The sequence below is a fragment of the Limulus polyphemus genome, unplaced genomic scaffold (genome assembly GCF_000517525.1).
Source record: "Limulus polyphemus unplaced genomic scaffold, Limulus_polyphemus-2.1.2 Scaffold69, whole genome shotgun sequence".
NCBI lineage: Eukaryota > Metazoa > Arthropoda > Merostomata > Xiphosura > Limulidae > Limulus > Limulus polyphemus.
The window spans coordinates 733,030-748,857 of record NW_013665679.1 but is presented as its reverse complement, the minus strand read 5'-3'; the positions used below and the strand labels follow the sequence as shown (position 1 = coordinate 748,857).

The window sequence follows — 15,828 nt, the reverse complement described above, 5'->3', positions numbered from 1 at the left end:
TTGATAAGCGTTATAGAAATCACAATTATAGCTTTCGAAGTTTATAGCACACTGATTATAGCGAACTACTAATAAATACTTAACTTAATGTTTATATTTATATCCGTGGGAAGGTTTCTAGAAAATTCAGTCTTGTGTAACAATACTGATTAAAGCATTTACGTACACACATATACTTTTGATTCTTACTCTCGAGAATCTTCTATAACTTTGAAGAAAAGGCGGAAGTTTCGCAGTACATATCTAACGCTATAAGCTATGCATGTTTTTAAATATAAACTTAATCTAAACAACGTTGATATCAAAATAAACACATAACAAGAAGTTCGTTACAATGTTAAAAAGTATACTCTATGAAGATGATATAAACTACTCCAAATCGTATGCCTTGCACTATTAATTTCTCTAAAGTAAACTTAAACACTCTTATTTAAAGCAAAGTTTACCAAAACTAGACAAATAATTTTGCATTTAAGTTAAATGATACCTGCAGTTTATTTCACTCGAAAACACTAACAGCTCACCACAAGTTAAATCCTTATTGAGGTAAAATCTACTATAACTGTAAAAATGTTTTACCCACAAGTTTACGAAAAATTCAAGATTATAAAGGGGCATTAATTCCCTATGTCCTTTCATCTTGTCCAATTTTATTTTAGAGGGACAAATTTGGCTTTACATATCAAAAACAAATCACAAACAAAGCCAAGTTTGTATACCAAATACAACCACTATCTTTGTCCATTGACAGTTGAGTTCTAAGGCACAGCGAGCCTTGCCCATTATTTGATTCGCTAACGCTTTCTTATATTTCTGGACGTCACGTGCTATATTCTATGTATGAAAGTTTGTTAATTGCCAATTAGCGCACCCACATCTTGCGTGATTTCCAAAACAGGGAAAGTAAGTGTGCTACTTGAGTGACTCTTTGGGTCCAGTGGATGACTCTGAGATACATGATAACTTTGAAAACATTTACATCTTAACTAAGTGGTTACAGGCACATAGTACCATCCTGTACTACAATGATAATGCTGAAAGGCGCTCTCCAGTCATCGTGGCCATCAGTGATGCCTTAAACATTACAATGTACTAAATGATCTCTCTGCTGTGGCACTTCTCACCAACGTTTTAGGAATTCAGGTACTCTCCACCACACAATCTCTGCCTTTATTGCATCATTCCCTGTATCGGGAAATGCAAAGGCATAAACTTCATATATGTTTGCGATGATTGCATTAAATAACATGTACAATTTTAATGTGATAGGGTATTAATTAAGTAACTCAATCTGGGTGCGAACTGATAACTTTCTGTTCAACTGGAATTGACGTACTAACAACATTCACAGCATCTTCAGCAGAATTCTTCCTTTCACAGCTAGATTCACTGTCTTATATAGTCTTTATGGGCCATTTTGTTAATACAGATTGGCTGGACATGATCTCTAGTGTACATTTGCAAAGTTCACCCAGGTGTATTTCACAGTCTTCTTCTAGAATGGAATGAATAAGACTTATGACTTTGTTTTGTATGTTTTGTTACTGTGCAAAGCTGCACAATGGACTATCCCGGGTTTTAGCATTTTAATTCTGTAAACTTACCTCTGACCCACTGGGAACGACTTATTTCATCATATAATTTTACATTAGCATCTACTCATTGTTTTGTATTACATTCAAAAATGAATAAGAATTCAATGTTTACGAAAAAAAAACAAACATACATTTCACACCTATATCCAGAGGTTTTCTTTTTCCTCTGGCATGTATCGATACTGCTGTAGCAAAATTAAACTATGAACTTCAACACTTCTTAAACAAAAAAGGGAAAAGGATGTGTTATCGTCTGCGTGTTTGCCTCTGGTCGTTGTAATGGCTTCTGTTTTTGAGCGTAATGATAAAGTCCAGTTCGCGTAATGATATCTAAAGTATCTTAATTTTTCAACTGTAAGTTTTACAACTTACCAGGTTTTACGAACTAATGATAGGATTAACTAACTTCACAAACAAATAACGTCTCAGTAAATTAGTTTGTTGAGTTTCGCAAAAAGCTACTCGAGGGTTATCTGTGCTAACCGTCCCTAATTATGAAGTAAGAGACTAAAGGGAGGGAAGTTTACTAGTCAACAACATCCACCACCAACTCTTAGACTGCTCTTTACCAACGAATAGTAGGAGTTACTGTCACATTAAAATGCCCCCACGCTAAAAGGCCGAACGTGTTCTGTGATGGGAATCAAACTCGCGACCACCAGATTGCCAGTCAGGCTGTAAGACTTAGGTAATTGTACATTAATAACTTACAAAATGAAAGACACTGAAAGGCCTTAAATATGCATTATAAATGTTAGTCTTTACGGCATATTTGGTGAGATACTTCGAAACTGGACACACTTAACGTTATTATTTAATTTACGTAACTATACTGTTCAGTGTGTTACAATGCAGAGTATTTTGGGTATTCACTATCAACTCTCATGTGACTTTTTTTAAACATATTTAAACAATTTATATCATCCAACACAAGCATCTTATCAACATAATAATCCAATTAACTTGTTGTTGTTAATTTCTTAGCGCAAAGCTATATAATGAGCTATCTGCCAACGTCTTAAGAAGGACTGTTGAAATGAACACCTAGTACTCACACACAATAGTTGCATCAGTTCTTTGTACCAGAAATGACGCAACTTTAGTTTGAAATTTCACATTTTTGTCGCTGTTGTCATTGTACTTTTGTCATACCACCCAATGAACCACTAATACTGTTATATGGTGTCCCAAGTAATCAACTGACGTACGCATTCTTTAGGTACGGAAAAAAAGCGAACATTATGTATATTCGTACATCTAAACGTGTGAAAATAATGCGACAGATAGTGCTAAAAGTTAAGTTAATTATACATTGTTTTCATCAATGCATTAATTAGAATAAGCATCAACATGAACTACTGAACATAAAAGTAAACGTCTTAACAAAACTGAAAAATAAAAAAAATGTATTTTAACTTTAGTTGTAGAAATTCAGTGACATAGCCAAGACTGATCCCTTAAGGAGCTATAATAAATTTTCGATCACCTGAATCGCAAAAACTAGTTTGTTGTAGTAGGGGTGGTACGAAGTGTAAGGAGGGACAACAAATGATTAACAGGCTGACAAAATAATGCGTTAATACATACTTAAATATATCATTTACTTTTACGTTCAATCGTTCCCTATGCGTAGAATGGGTAAACTAACTGTTTATAAAATACTGTTGATTTGATGTAATTATATACAATACAATGCAGAACATTATACATTTCTTTGGCCACAGGCCAAGGCACAATTTCAACCTAAAATAATATCTGAAACGTAAGCATGCTCTGACAACTTCAAAGACTTGTCTATACCACTGTGGGAATTACGTAACATCGCAAGAACGAAACGTGCAAAATAAGTAAATTCACACTTATTCATTGACTAGATTAGTGTACTTTTGAGACGATAAATAAATTACTGCTGTGGTCATTAGGAATGTCTACATTTTGTTGAAATGGAGGATGTTTTAAGTAGTATGTTGTATAGTGATGTAAAATGTCTCAAAAGAGTTGGAAAAAGTAGTCATGTGATACGTGGTATACGAACGCGCTCAGTGAAATTCGTCAACTTCTGGTCTAGCCCAGGCTCGAAAAAAAGTGCGCGATTGCGCATTTCAAAAACGAAATACAGATGCTGAACACTTATAACTAGAATTAGGTGAAAACTCTTGAAGTACAACATCTTCCTATTGACCTAGTTGATATCAAGTTCTGCCTACTGGCAGCTGCAAACTTTTCTTCGGAAAAGTAAGGTAAAATTGTTGTTTCTAGCATCATGTCACGTGATTCGATTGGCTTTCGATGTTATAAATGTACTAGCGAACCCATGGGCTTATTGCCCACATTTACAGGGCCGCTATAATGCAAATTTAACTTCTTTAACTAAGTTACGAATAGTAATTATTAGGCCCACTTTTATATATACTCTAATTTAAATCAATGCTAAATTTGGGTCCGCTTTCAGGGAATCTCTGTAAAAATGTTTCCGCAAAATACCCTGGTTCCCCAAGGGGTTGAGTAAAACGTTTTACCTTTGTGCAAACCTCAAGGCAAATACGATTCGTTTGGCACCATTTAAAAGTTGTTGAATTCAGCACTTTAGGAGAAGGGATTTTCGGGAAATTCCCGGATTCCCCAAGAGGTGGGGTGAAATATCTTACATTTGTGCAAGTCTCGGGTATCATTTGAAAGTTGGTTCGACTAGTGCTTTAGAAGGAGTTACGTGACACACACACTGAATCTTATTATACAGATTTCAATTTGATGACGAGCAACCCACTTTGAGACAATAACGTTTGACAACAAACTGAAAGTGTAATTAAGAAACTTCATACAAATTTAACATATATAGTAATGGAGCACAATGTTTCGAAAAAGGTTTGTAATTAAACGGTTCAACTAATTTACATACACACAGGAATATATATATGTATATATATATTGGAACTCCGGGGTGTTGGTTTAGGGTAAAGCTGTTTTGTTCAATTAAGATGACTCCTTTGATTTTTGGTTCTTGTTGTTGTGTTCTTCTTTAAAATTACAATGTTTTTAATAGATATACTTTGTTTGTTTGTTTTTTGAGTTGCTATGGTGGTAAACATGGAAGATTTTTTTCATTATATTCTCCGATGTATCTGGCCAGTTATTACACATTATTTTATAAACAACGTCGGTATTGTAAACTTCTACATAATTTGTATTTAATAATGATTTTAGTTTAGGGTCGGGTTTTGAGTGAATTTGAAGTAGACAGGAATTTTATATTTAATGGTAAGTTTTGTCCAAGTGTGAACTAATTTTGAATTAATTTCAAATATAAATGGTAAACTGCAGTGTCATGTTTTTATTAGTTGGTTCATTAGTATCAATATAGATCGTGGGTTGAGTTTGAGGTTTTTTGTTGAGGTAGTTGTGTGAAAATTTTTCAACAATAACTGGTGGAAATGTGTTGGTGTGAATGAAGGAATGCTTTACAAGGTTGATTTCTTCATCTGCATAGTTAGTTGAACAGATTTTTGAAGCTGTGTTAATAAAGGTTGTTTTATTATGAGAGAGATATGGGAGTAAAAACTGGAATCACAGCAATTTCATTTTAGTAAATACCAGTAAAGTCCACAGATGCAGCTCTGTTGGAGTTTTATGTGGCTTCATCTTAGAATTCGACGTTCACAGAGTGCAAGGCCTGTGGAAAGTTTGACAAGACCTTGTTGTCTTTCGTAAAACTCTTGCATTGGAAACTGCGATTCGGAAAATAGTCATGGCCAACAGACTGAGCACACTCGACAATGAAAGGAGATAGAATGGGATCTGGTACATTATTATTTGAAAGTACAATTAACTAATACTATTCCTTGCTTAAATGTTTCAGAAGCAAATACAGTACGTGGATCGTCTTTATACAAAATCATAAAAAAAAACCTATAACCCGAGCGCTTTCGAAAGATGGACCTTTCTTCTTCAGGGGCAAACCGGGAATGGTGGTGTAATCGAATGAATGATATATAAAGGGAGTTGAGTGACGTCATGAAGATCATCTGGTCTTCCAAGAAATTATTTTTTTAACAGAGGTGAAACCAATGATCGGAGTTCACTGATTCCAGGGTCTAGATTGATTCCAAAAGGTAGAACAGTGTTTAGATTTGCGGCTCAACAAGCTTATTTTAATTCTCTATCTGCTTTAGTTTTGAATTCTGTTTCAATGCCGATGAGAGTAACATCGTTAATGGAATGACAGGGTTGGTTAAAGTGTTGAGCAACAGGGAGATTTTTTTATTCGGTATTAATAGAAGATTTATGGTTGTTGAAACGTTCTCTAAGAATTATTTGTGTATGTTCTATATATTGGTGATTTCATTTTTTAAACTTCTTTGGATATTTTAAAGTTTCTTTGGTTGTGCTTGTCAGAAAATGAGTCAGTAGTTTTTATGAACTTGCGTGTTTGACAACGGGCTTTATTACATGGATGACAACCATTTTTTGTGGGATGTAATTCACTTTTTTGTGGACAAGGATATCTTTTAGAGTTCGGCTTTTTCGGAAGGAGACAACGGGAACTTTTGGAAATATCTGTTTAAGGCGATCGTTAAGTTATTGAAGATGAACAAGTAATTTTAAGAATTCCTGAAACGTTTCTGGGTTTAAAGTGATAGGTAATAATAAGAGATTTTATTTGAAACTTTAGTATTGCTCTGTTGTAGGATGTTTTTCCGCTGAGTGTTGTTAGTTTTTCGATCTGTCTGTTGATTTCGGTATCTTTATATCCTCTTTGTAGCATGGTTTGTTTTAGATCCTTGGTGTGTTTTCTGTATTCTCTTTCATCTGAGCATATTTTCTTTATTCTAAGAGCTTGACTATAGTAATGTTCCATTTAGTATGAACAGGGTAACAGCTTTTATAGTGAAGGCATTGTGGGTTTTTGTACAAATCAGTGTGTAAAATTCCGTCATTTATAAAGACAGTGACGTCAAGAAAGTTAATCTTGGTAGGCGAGTAATCAAAGGTAAACGTGATTGTTTTGTGAAAAGAGTTTGCATATGAGATAAATTCTTTAAGAGATTCAAGACCGTCTGTACAAATGAAAAATATGTCACCTATGTAACAAGGCTTTGTTGTAAAAGCTGGCTTTCAATATAACCCATAATATATGTAATGTTCATTATTGAATTCGAAGTTGTTCAGAGTTAAAACCAGGCTGGCAAGATCAGTTACTGTTTGAGATTCTGATTGGTTAGAAAGATTTAATGCAGATTTATAATTTCTAGTCCTTCGTCATGTGGAATATTAGTGTAAAGGAAGAATCATCCATTGTGCAAAAGAGACTGTTTGGTAGTAACTGTCCTTTACTATTAATATATTCTATGATACTAAGAAAGTGAGTAGTATTATGTAAGAGTGGGGGGGGGGGGGGCACAGGGAATACATTTTATGCGTTGGTCAACAAATGTGAGCAGCTTTTCAGTAGCCATGTTTATGTTAGAAATTATGGGTCAGCCAGGACTGTTTGGTTTGTGTATTTTTGGTAAGAGATAAAATCTGCCAGGAAAGGTTTGTCTGGGTATCAAATAATGAAAGGTTTCTTTGTTAATTTTATTGTTTTGGAGACGTTCTTTAAGGTTATCAGTTACGGTCTAAATAGGATCACGTGAGAGTTTCTTGTAGAAATTAGTGTCTTCTAGTTGCCGGTTAGCTTCCGTGATATAGTCATTTTTGTTAAGAATAACAATAGCCCCACCCTTGTGTGCTGGCTTTATTATTATATTGTTGTTCGATTTAAGATTGTTTGGAGCAGTTCTTTAATTTTGGTTAATATTATTATGGCATTGTTTGGAAGATTTTAAGGTTTGTATTACGTCATTTTCTACAGCATCTAAATGTGGTTCCCTGTTTGGTGGAAGTGTCCATAAAGACTTTTCTTTTCTTTGTTGATTTTCAGTAGGGTTGAGTTTGTTGTGAAAAAATTCGCGAAGTCTTAGTTTTCTAGAGAATTCATGCAGGTCAGAAAGAAGTTGGGTCTCATTAACATAACTGTTATTTGGGCAGAAGTTGAGACCTTTACTAAGGAGACTGAGTTCTGCTTCAGAGAGAGTTATATCTGAAAGATTAACAATATGTGGGGAGTGTTCATCGTTATCTGTACGATTTATGAGGTCACTGTTATTTGCAACAGATTTGTTACATGTAGTTTGAGAAGCTTATGCGTATTAAAGGATGAAGTGTTTTTAAACAATTTTTTAAGCTGTTTATTGTGAGATAATGGAATTTAGATAGTTTCTGTTAGGTTGCTTGATGTAATGGTAGTTTCTTTATTATAAAGACGATGGCTTGAAAGAATACTGTTAGAAGCGCTTTTCAAATAGTTGTTATTGTTAAGAGACTGATTTTTGCTATTCTTTTTAAGAAAGAATGTGTCAGTTCTCTTTGTAAATTTTTTAGTTCTTCTTTTTCTTCCAGCAAAGGATTGTACAGGTGATAATAGTGGAAAATTTCTTTATCTAGAATATTGACAGAATATTTTAGTGATATTCATGAGTTCTAAGGAGATGTTTTCAAGGATCTTTTGCCATTTGCTGCAGAACTTATGATGATGTGCTCCTATTGTGATTGTTGCTTTTAATATGAGAGATTGAGGTATGTTTTGGTTTTTATGTATTCACAAGCGACTTGGCATGTTGATAATGTCTTATGCGTTTCTCAGTGAGTTTTATAAGTTTCTGAAATAGTTGTTTTCTGCTGTAGTTTAGTGAGTTGCTCTTGGTTCAGCTTTAGTGTTGACAGATATTGGTGTGAGGACGTCGTTGTAATCGTGAGATAGAGGATGGGGAAGTTTAGGGGAAGGAAGAGGGGGTGGCTGTCTTCTTCAGAGTGTGTGTATTACATATTGATGAAGTATAAACAGTGCATTGTTGGTCATTGTGCGAGTTGATGCTAACATATGAAGGATTACTGTGTTCTAATGAAGGTAATTCTACAGGAAACTGATCGACTGGTGAAGTTTGCAGTGTGGCACATGCAGTGTTTACACTTATATTGAGTTGGTGAAGTTTGGGAGATAAGGGGTAGAAGGGTTTGTGAGTAAACAAGAACGAACAGAAGCATAAGAAGAACAAATATTGCTATTTGTGGAATGTGATGTATTTGGGAAAGTAGTATTATTAGTGTTTAGTCTCCTAGCAGAACCTAAAGAAGAACTTGGGGGATCACTATGAAAAAGAGAATGAGTTTTTAGTTGGGTTGATTGAGTGATAGAGGTATTATTGTGTGGGACGTTAGTAGCTTCTGTGATAGGTAGAAATGCAGAATTTGGACAGAGAAGGTAGAAGAATTATTAGAAATAGAAATAGGAGATGATTGATGCAACTTAGAAGAGGAAGACAAGAGTGGGAGAATGCTACGGAAATATAGTATTTGAAGTTTGAGGCCAAGGTAAAAATACCAGAAAAGTTTAGGTGAAGTCTATCTCGTGCAGAAAATTAGTGAATGATATTAGGTTTGTGTGGTAAATGAACGCAAGTTAGGGGTTACATTGGCATAGGTGTTTGGTTAATTCATTAAAATGCTGTATTTTATTATTGAGTTGTTTAATTATTATGCTGTTTTGTCTGTTGCAATGAGAGGAAACATGTCTGTTCACATATCTATAGATTATGCTAGAGATATCAATTTTAATGTCTGGTCTGAGGTTGAAGATATGTGCTATTGTGTTTTCAAGTTCTGAGGAACAGTTTTCAGCAGTCTTATCGGATTGTTTCAGGTCGTTTCAAATTCGGGAAGGGAAGTGGTCATAGCTATGGCATCGCTTATTTTCGCTCCACTGATAGATTTTGAAAGGATTGGGTGTTCATTAATAAAAGTTAAGTGCTCATGTAGGTACCTGAGCATTGAATCATCTAAAATATCTATGTTAGGATATAAAAGGGTATACTTACCTGAATTGAGTTTATGTTCGTTACGTGGTGGTACATTCTTCTTCAGGGACAAGTTTGGAATGGTGGAGTAATCGAATGAGTGATATATATAAAAGGAGTTGAATGACGTAATGAAGACCATCTGGTCTTCCAAGAAATTATTTTTCTGACAGAGGTGAAATCAATGATCGGAGATAACTAATTCCAGGATTTAAATTGATTCCAGAAGGTGGAACAGTGTTTAGATTAGCGATTCAATAAGCTTTAGTTCGAGTGGCGAATCCTGGTAATGTGAATGATATTCATAATTTCTTCACTAACTACTAAAATCATCTGCCATAATTTAGGAAGCCATGAGTTAAGTACTAATACGTACACTAAATAGTTCCCTTTTTTACACTACTTGTCTGCTATAAACGGTTTTCTTTTTTTTTACCAATGGTTTGCAGTATCCTGGGGTTAATAATAAAAGGAGACGCTCCTCGAAATAATTCCAATTTATAGGAAGAAAACAGAAAGTTTCAATTTAGTTAAAAGCTTCATTTTATGTGATCATAATTAGGCAAATAAATGACAAAAAATTTCTTCTTAATCCTTTTTGTTTTATGTTTTAACAAACGAAATTAAAAGGAAGCTTTGACATAAGTAATTAATTAAGATAATTTTGATAATATATTGTTGAATATTGAAAGATTAAAAGGACTAGCTAACAGTTACAGTGTTGGAAAAATGTATTGCATTACCCAAGTTTTTCACACTTTTCTTCGGAATCATGGACTGTTTTGAGACCTTAATGCATGTAGGTACAAATATGTTTTATCGATGATGCAATAATGTCTACTTATTACATCAGCAGATTCATAAGCTATCTAGATACGAATCAGCAGGTTTTTGGCTATAAATAGAGGTTCTTATTAGGAGTCAGTTTAGAAGCCTATTTGCTACAACGTGTGTGTAATGTTACCATGGTCAAGGATTGTGAGTTAACTCCACAAAAAAGCAGTAATTGTTTTTTTTAGCTAAGAAGAACATTCGACAAGGCATATTACAAGAAGAATTAAATTTAACTAGTCTATTGTGAGCCGCTGGATGCAGAGATATGAAGACATTGGTTGTGTGGAGCAGCAGAAGGAAAGGGGTAGGAAGAAAAATTCCACAATATCTGACGATCACGTTCTGAAATGAGTAAGCCTGAAGAATCGTCGACTGTCGTCCACAGATCTCAAAAGTGCATTGCAGGAAACTTCAGGGGTCACTGTCACCGCACGCACCATCTGTTCGCATCTGTGTTCAGCCAGTCTTCCAGCAAGATGTTCAAGAAAGAAACCCCTCCTCTCCATCGAAATGAGGAAAATGAGGCTCAATTGAGCCAACGAGCATGCTGACTGGACTGAAGTAATATGGAGCAAAGTAGTCTCTCAGACGAATCAAATTTCAACATGAACAGGTCTGATGGGGAAAAATGTACGGCGTCGATGTGAAGAAGAGTTTCATCCAGCTAGTTTGAATGCAACTGTGAAGTATCTGTCGGACAAGGTGATATATGGATTCACCTCTGATCAGGGTGTAGGACGCCTGTATTTTGTTAAAGGTACCCCACAAGTACAACGAGATCCTTGAGTCCCAATTAACGCCAACAATTCGGGATCACTTCAGTGGAGCTGACCAGTGCAGATTTCAGGATGACTAATGTTCCATTACACAGGACTAACAGGGTTAGTAATATTCGTGCACTCTATGCAGTAGACGTGAGAGAAAGAGGAACGTTCACTCTACGTGTATTGAAAAGACATCTTAGGTTTTATTTCATTACTTCAAATGAAGTACTATTTTCGAAAGGAGAGAATCAAGACACTACACTGGTTAGGCAACAGCTCGGATTTCAACCCTATCAAAAATTGCTGGGAGGTAATGGGTAACAAAGTGCAAGAGAAGAAACTGAGAAGCACCTTGGAACTGCAGGAAGCCCTAATCCGCGTGAGGCATCCTGAACTCACCCTTGCCTACATTTAGTCCCTGTACAATGTATGCCACGGCAACGTTAAGACAAGACGGTATCAAGGCCACAGGAGACACAACAAAATGTTAAAACAAGAAACAGACTCTCTGACCACTTTTTGTCAATTACATTTGAGGCGCTATCTTTAACTCTAAATTTTCTTACTAAGAGAACATTTTCGTATTTGCCAAGTATTTGTTGATCAACTGTTGCAATACGTTTGTCACGATTGGTTTACTAATTAATAAAGATCCATATATGTGTTTGGATGACTGAAATATAAGTCAGCTTACACCACACATTCATAACCGTTTTACTCTAGTTCTGACACTTCCACAGTGCACAATCTCGTAAAAACTTACAGGAACCAAGAAAGATGTGAACAAAATTGGGTGATGTAATAATTTTTTCCACCACTGTAAATAAAATATAAATGTTTCGAAGAGAGTAAGTGAAAAATTCAATTTATTGTTCAATAAAGAGATCTACAACCAACTTAAAATTAAATTACGTAACCTTTATTTCATAAAACCTTTTATTTAAAAATATTTTTATAGAGAACGTTGCGAAAGAAAAGAATCGATCTCTGGAAAAAGCAAGAACAACGCCCGAGGTTCGTGAAGAAGAGATTGTAATTGTTGTACTGGTGCTGGTCGTATGGGTTGCAGTTATTCTAGTCTTCTTCAACAAGTGGGGTAAAATTCGTATGTTGGAACCATACCAACCAGATTACAGAAGTCCTTTGTACAAGTCCACTCGAGTGAGCCTGGTGGAACCTATTCTTGAAGGAGAATTGCCACAAGGAAGTCGTGTAGCTCTTAGTGGACAACCTCGACAAAACTCCATCCTTATGGGTTCTACGTACAGTCGTCTTCGTCAAAATTCGGTTTTTATTGGCTCCACCTATAATCGAACAGCGATGCTGGCGGAATCTGGAGTACCTCGAAAAGTAAAGAGCGCCGAAGACATAAAATCTTTAGTGGTTCAAATTGGTCATCATCGTCAGAACACAGCTCTCTAGTGGTGAAATATAATTATTGAGTGCATAGGAGAAAAGATATCAAATATTAACAGAAACTTTGTTTTGATTACAGAATATCATCTAATGGAACATAGAGTAATTTGCTAGTGATGTGTGAATAACGTAAACCCACACAGTATAATTATATACGTTGATTTAGTTGGGAAATATAAAATTAACTTGAAGATGTTGATTACTAATGTACCAGTGGTTCACTCAGGACAAATCATCACCATCTGGTGGTCAGGTTAAGCGCTAAAATATGGTGAATAGTCAAAACATGCATGTTATCTTACTTACAGCTTCAACTTAATCTACTGAATAATCAGTAAGTTTTAAGCTATTTGATCCAGTTTAACTTCAAAAATTCTAATAAAGATAATAATAATGCTAATTTAAAGTAAATGTTAAATCCACGATAATGGAATAATATTAATAAAATAACTAAATTTGGTATTGTTTCGTTATTATGTATTTAAGCTTTATTTTGAATTACTTTACATGGTGTTGTATATTTACCTACTTTTAGAATAATGCTTATACTCCTAGATCAATTTTTATTAACGACCGTCCGAGTGATTATTTATACATCAGTATCCCTGTTTCTCAACACAGTACTACTTCATTGCCAAAAAATATACTTGGATTGTTAGTAACTTATGATGTGTCAGTGCTCCAGAACACTTACTTACAGTGTTACACCGATACAATGTAAGAATATTATGGTATGTCAGCGCTCCAGAACACGTACTTTAGTGGTGTAACACTGTCAATGTAAGAATATTATGATGTGTCAGCGCTCCAGAACACGTACTTACAGTGTTACACCGCTACAATGTAAGAATATTATGATGTGTCAGCGCTCCAGAACACGTACGTACAGTGTTACACCGCTACAATGTAAGAATATTATGATGTGTCAGCGCTCCAGAACACGTACTTACAGTGTTACACCGCTACAATGTAAGAATATTATGATGTGTCAGCGCTCCAGAACATGTACTTACAGTGTTACGCCACTACAATGTAAGAATATTATGATGTGTCAACGCTCCAGAACACGTTCTTACAGTGTTACATCGATACAATGTAAGAATATTATGATGTGTCAGCGCTCCAGAACACTTACTTACAGTGTTACACCAATACAATGTAAGAATATTATGGTATGTCAGCGCTCCAGAACACGTACTTACAGTGTTACACCACTACAATGTAAGAATATTATGATGTGTCAGTGCTCCAGAACACGTTCTTACAGTGTTACACCGATACAATGTAAGAATATTATGATGTGTCAGCGCTCCAGAACACGTACTTACTGTGTTACACTGCTACAATGTAAGAATATTATGATGTGTCAGCGCTCCAGAACATGTACTTACAGTGTTACACCGATACAATGTAAGAATATTATGATGTGTCAACGCTCCAGAACACGTTCTTACAGTGTTACACCGATACAATGTAAGAATATTATGGTGTGTCAGCGCTCCAGAACACATTCTTATAGTGTTACACCGATACAATATAAGAATAATTAGGTACCACCAAACTGGGAACTTTGCTAGGTGGTTGGGTGAATATATTTTCTATATCCTTTTGAATTCAATATGAACACACTTGTTATCTTATTGCAATTAATTTCAATGGAGAAGAATCAAATCAGTAATGAAAGCTCTTTTTTGGTAGCCAAAGAAAAATAAATAGATAAAAATGCACAAGAGATTTTAAAGTTATATTAAAATACCTATCAAGTTGCATGAAATTTGCTAACACAAAAATTATTTTCTGTTTTTAATAAGTACATATTTCTATATTATTTAGTGATAACAGGCATTATTGTAGCCCATTTGCGAGAGAACACACACACTGTTTTTAGTAAAAGTGGACAATAACCTATCTTATACTATGCCTAAAATTACTTTTATCATGTCCCACGGTGGGACAACGATAAAATCTGGGGTTTGATTGCCCTAGGTGCATACAGCAGATAGCCCAATGTGGCATTGCTATAAAACAAACAAACCTTTAACATTCTAGGAATACAGAGCTAAACAGAGCATGTTAACCCTTGTCACAAAAATCACGTCTTTTTAACAATGTACACTTTTATTTTGGGATAAATCAGCATTCTGTGTAGTGATATCTTTTAGTACTGATAATGAAAATAGTTCGTGGACAAATATGTGCTATGTGATCATCAACAAAACTATCCACGCAAGAAAGATATTTGAAAGAAAAAGTTCCTTTTAGTAATATTAAGATAAAACAATGATTTAGGACAATTAAAACAAAAAGAAGAAAATTATTGAAATATGCGAAAGGAATATTGTCTTTTTAAAATGTTATATACATAGCAATGTAATATAAAAGGTGTCGTTATTTTTTCTGTAAAATAAACATTCTTCTAACCAGCTAGCACTGTTTCACTTTAAATCTTCACCTATAAACTTTTCAACTGACAAAAAATTTCGTTAACTTCATTAATGTTGTATACGTAGTCGGCCATTGGACAATCGACCAGCTCCACATCACTATCTTATGATCTGATGAGATGTTTTTTTTTGTTTGTTTTCTTTATCTAGAATCAATTTTTCGCGTCTTAACTTTACTTATAGCTCTCTAACAATAATACGCCACGCACAGTCAAGATAAACATACAGTCTCAAACACTGGAGTACAATGAATCCTTTGAAATAGATTAAATACTACTTATAAAACCCTTTACAAGGACATGTTATCAAAGTTGAAAGCATATTGAATTAATATCGCACAATACTAGATGAAAAATTCGCTATTTACTAGTTCTGTAGTAAATTTGTTTGATAGACATGCACGTTTCCACACATAGATCCTACATTTTCATAGTTCATATGTGTATTTTATATACCCTTTACCAATTTGTAAATGTTTATTCTTTTAGTATTCATTTTAACCTTGTAAACGTATATTTTCTTGCATTTATAGATATTAAAGCGAAACATTTCACACTTTAAGTGTGTATATATATATATATATATTATTATTATTATTTGTATTATTTAGATAGAGATTATTATTATTATTTAGATAGCGTTCTACACTTTTACATCATAAGCACACATTTTTTTGGTACTGAATGCCTTTTCTGTCGTTATTCTTCATACTTTTACGTTATAAATATATCTAAATTGCATATGAAAATCCACATAACCCTACAGTCTAACCACGTAGCTTGTCAATCATAGAGTTCTTAATTGTTTTACTCGTCCATACTACAAAAAGTATTTACTACAAAATCATTGTAAAAACAAGAATTTAATGTTTCACATTTATACC

General features: G+C 34.5%; 1 protein-coding gene across 2 annotated transcripts in view; it reads left to right on the top strand.

Moving 5' to 3' along the window:
* Positions 1–12,918, top strand: part of LOC111087422 — a 79,421-nt gene extending 66,503 nt beyond the window's left edge. For both annotated transcript variants that reach the window (XM_022394011.1, XM_022394014.1), the window contains one exon: positions 12,044–12,918. In XM_022394011.1, coding sequence (XP_022249719.1) covers positions 12,044–12,507 — 464 coding nt within the window. In that variant the 3' untranslated portion in view covers positions 12,508–12,918. The remainder of the gene's footprint in view (positions 1–12,043) is intronic.
* The last annotated feature ends 2,910 nt before the right edge of the window (positions 12,919–15,828 follow it).